This window comes from Pteropus vampyrus, unplaced genomic scaffold (assembly GCF_000151845.1).
Source record: "Pteropus vampyrus isolate Shadow unplaced genomic scaffold, Pvam_2.0 Scaffold105, whole genome shotgun sequence".
Taxonomy (NCBI): Eukaryota; Metazoa; Chordata; class Mammalia; order Chiroptera; family Pteropodidae; genus Pteropus; species Pteropus vampyrus.
Window position 1 is genome coordinate 1754968 of NW_011888886.1, and position 2662 is coordinate 1757629.

The 2662-nt window shown below is 50.1% G+C and overlaps 1 protein-coding gene across 1 annotated transcript in view; it reads right to left on the reverse strand.

Annotated features, from left to right (window-relative positions):
- ADAM17 (ADAM metallopeptidase domain 17) overlaps positions 1-688 on the reverse strand; it is a 39664-nt gene extending 38976 nt beyond the window's left edge. Inside the window, exon 1 of the mRNA XM_011365116.2 lies at positions 404-688. Within this exon, the coding sequence (XP_011363418.1) occupies positions 404-500 (97 nt within the window). The 5' untranslated portion in view covers positions 501-688. The remainder of the gene's footprint in view (positions 1-403) is intronic.
- Positions 689-2662: the final 1974 nt, after the last annotated feature.

Consider the following 2662-nt stretch of genomic DNA (forward strand, 5'->3'; position numbering starts at 1 on the left):
GTGGGCTCTACTATCCTCCCCGCGAGTCCTGCCGTGGGCAGGAGCACCTCAGTGGGGCAGGGACATGCACCACGTCTCCCTTTCCAACACGAGCCAGCACCCCCCCCCCACGACCATTTACCTCTTTCTGGAACACAGACCCAGGGAGCAGGCCACTCCCAGGCCCCCGGTTACCACCGGGGGCCCCCTCCAGTATCCCTTTCCCATTCAGAAACAAGTCCGTCTCCATCCAGTCCCTAAACTCCGAGTGCCACACCCCCTTCATACACTGAAAACTTCGGGACGCGCCACAGTCGTCCCACACCCCGCCCCCAAACACCTGACCCTGCTCCGCGGCTCTTTCCTAGAAGCAGCGCGCTCCAGACGCCCGGCGCCGGCCTAAGCCAACCCACTGGGTCTTTACCGAGTCGCTGGGGGGAGCTGAAGCCCGGCTCGTCCGGAGGTCGCGGCGCCAGCACGAAAGGAACCAAGCTGGTCAGGAAGAGGAGACACTGCCTCATGTTCCCGGCCCGGCCACCGGCTCCACCTCTCTGGGCAGCCTTCGCCTGACGGAGGTTTGGGACACTACTCACATTGGGGGAGGAAGGGATCTGCCCGGCCCCTCAAAACCCTTTTCCCTCCCGCGCCGCCTACGGGAAGACTAGGGCCGGGCTCGAGGCCCCGGAAGTGCAGGCAGCGTTTCAAGAGACCGGCTCAGCCCACTTCCGGCCGTCACCGACGCCCGCCCTGCCCACAGCCGGAAGCCGAGCGCCGCGCGGCATGCCGGGAGGCCCTCGCTCGCCCCGCCCCTCCGCCCGCCCCCTTCCGCCGCTTCCGGACTCTGCAGGCGCCTATCCGGACGCGGCTCGCGACGTCCTGATTCGACCCAGCCCCGCCTCGCCTTTGTCCCGGGGTGACCGCTGCGAGGGAGGCTGGATCTCGTGAACAGGCCCTCGGGCACGTCTGGCTTTCTCCCTCGTTTGGTCCCCTATCTGGTTAGGGTCCCTGTTAACAGTTTTACTAAACGAGCCATAGAAACCGCCGTGGGGTCCAGGGCGGACGAGGAGGCGTGTCTGGCCCGGTGTGCTTTGGCTGAGGACCCAACAACTAACAAAGTGCCGAGGACGTAGGACGGGTTTCCGGGAGGAGGCGCTGCGTCTGTACCCCGAGAAGCACGTGTTCCCGGAGAAGCCTGTGGCCAGACGCAAAAACGATGTCGTGCTTGGCTTTCCGCAGCCAGCCTCGGACCACCAGCTACGAAAAGGCTTTGTGGAGGGAAGTAAACGAGCTTCATTCCTTACTGCACTTTTTTTGTTGGCCCCGCCGTAGGTTGAGGGTCTGCAAGCACTTCCAGAAACTAGAATCCTAGACCTAACTCTATGTGAATACAGGAGCTGGAATCTTCCAACTAACTTTAATTCAACTCTGCCTGATCACTTTAGCTTAGACTGCAAATTCACCAAGGCAGTTTGTTTTGTTCTGCAATCCGCATAATTTTAGCTGTGTAGTTCAGTGTTTATTGTACTGAATAAAACATTCTAATAACGTTGGGTATATATTATTTTGATTCAACTAAAATTTATGCACGTAGGACATAACACATTTTCCACTTAAGAGCGAGTGAGACAGTCTATTCAACATGAAATGGTAAATTGCTAGGAATAAAATACTAGCGCTACCTGGTCAAATTTCAAGGCTAGTTCCTAATAAAATACTCAAACTATGGTTCAGTTTAAGTTCGTTGTATGCCTCGGTACAATCTCAGCATCTTTTCTGACAGTTATCCATAATGACTGGCTTTGTGCATTTTGGCTTAACTGAACCTGGTCTGTTCATTTGAGGTATTAAACGTACACATTAATGGCATACCTAATCAAAATGTAAGCCCAATTTTACCTCTGCAAATTGTATATGATTTTTAAAAATTCTTCCATAAAAACGTAACAGTTCTGTACAATTCTTAATACAATAAAAATGTCATTTTCTGAGCATCAAGCACTGTATCTCCAGCTTATAACTTTAGTAGATCCTAGATCATCTTTTAGTGTCCTCCCACAGTTCTACAGTGCCTTCTTCATAGAAGGCACTTAGCTGTCCGTTTCATAAATGCCAATTTTAAAAAAGTAAACCTGATCCATTTATTCATGTCCAGAAGCCCTAGATTTCCAGGGACAGTCTAGATTTCAAGTAATACTTCCCATTCACGATTCTGGACCCAAGTTATGATTTCCAATTTGAGGTTTATCTTTCACTAATCAATTGTCCATACCTTTAAGATAAAAGAGCACCATGTGAGGGGAGATAAAGAGCCAGAGGAATATAAGAAGGACATGTTAGAGCAACCAGTAATGTGAGCCATTGGTCTTCAAACTTTTATTCTTTTACACCCAAAAGAATTTTTAAAAAATATGTGGCCCCTACATTAAAATTTGTTTTCATCATAAATGTAACTAGTTGCAAAGACTGAAATTTCCAGCGTAATGTAAATACTGACATTTAAAATTAAAACTGTTATGTCATTCTTTAAAGCTGACCTAATGGAATATAAATACGTGAGATTAGATTGCCACTGTGGTAGCTAGCCTCCTGGATGGCCCCCATTGATCCTGCTTCCTGATACACCCTTGTAGGGTCAGTCACCTTCCAAAATGGACCACAGTTGTTCTGTGTGACTAATAGCATA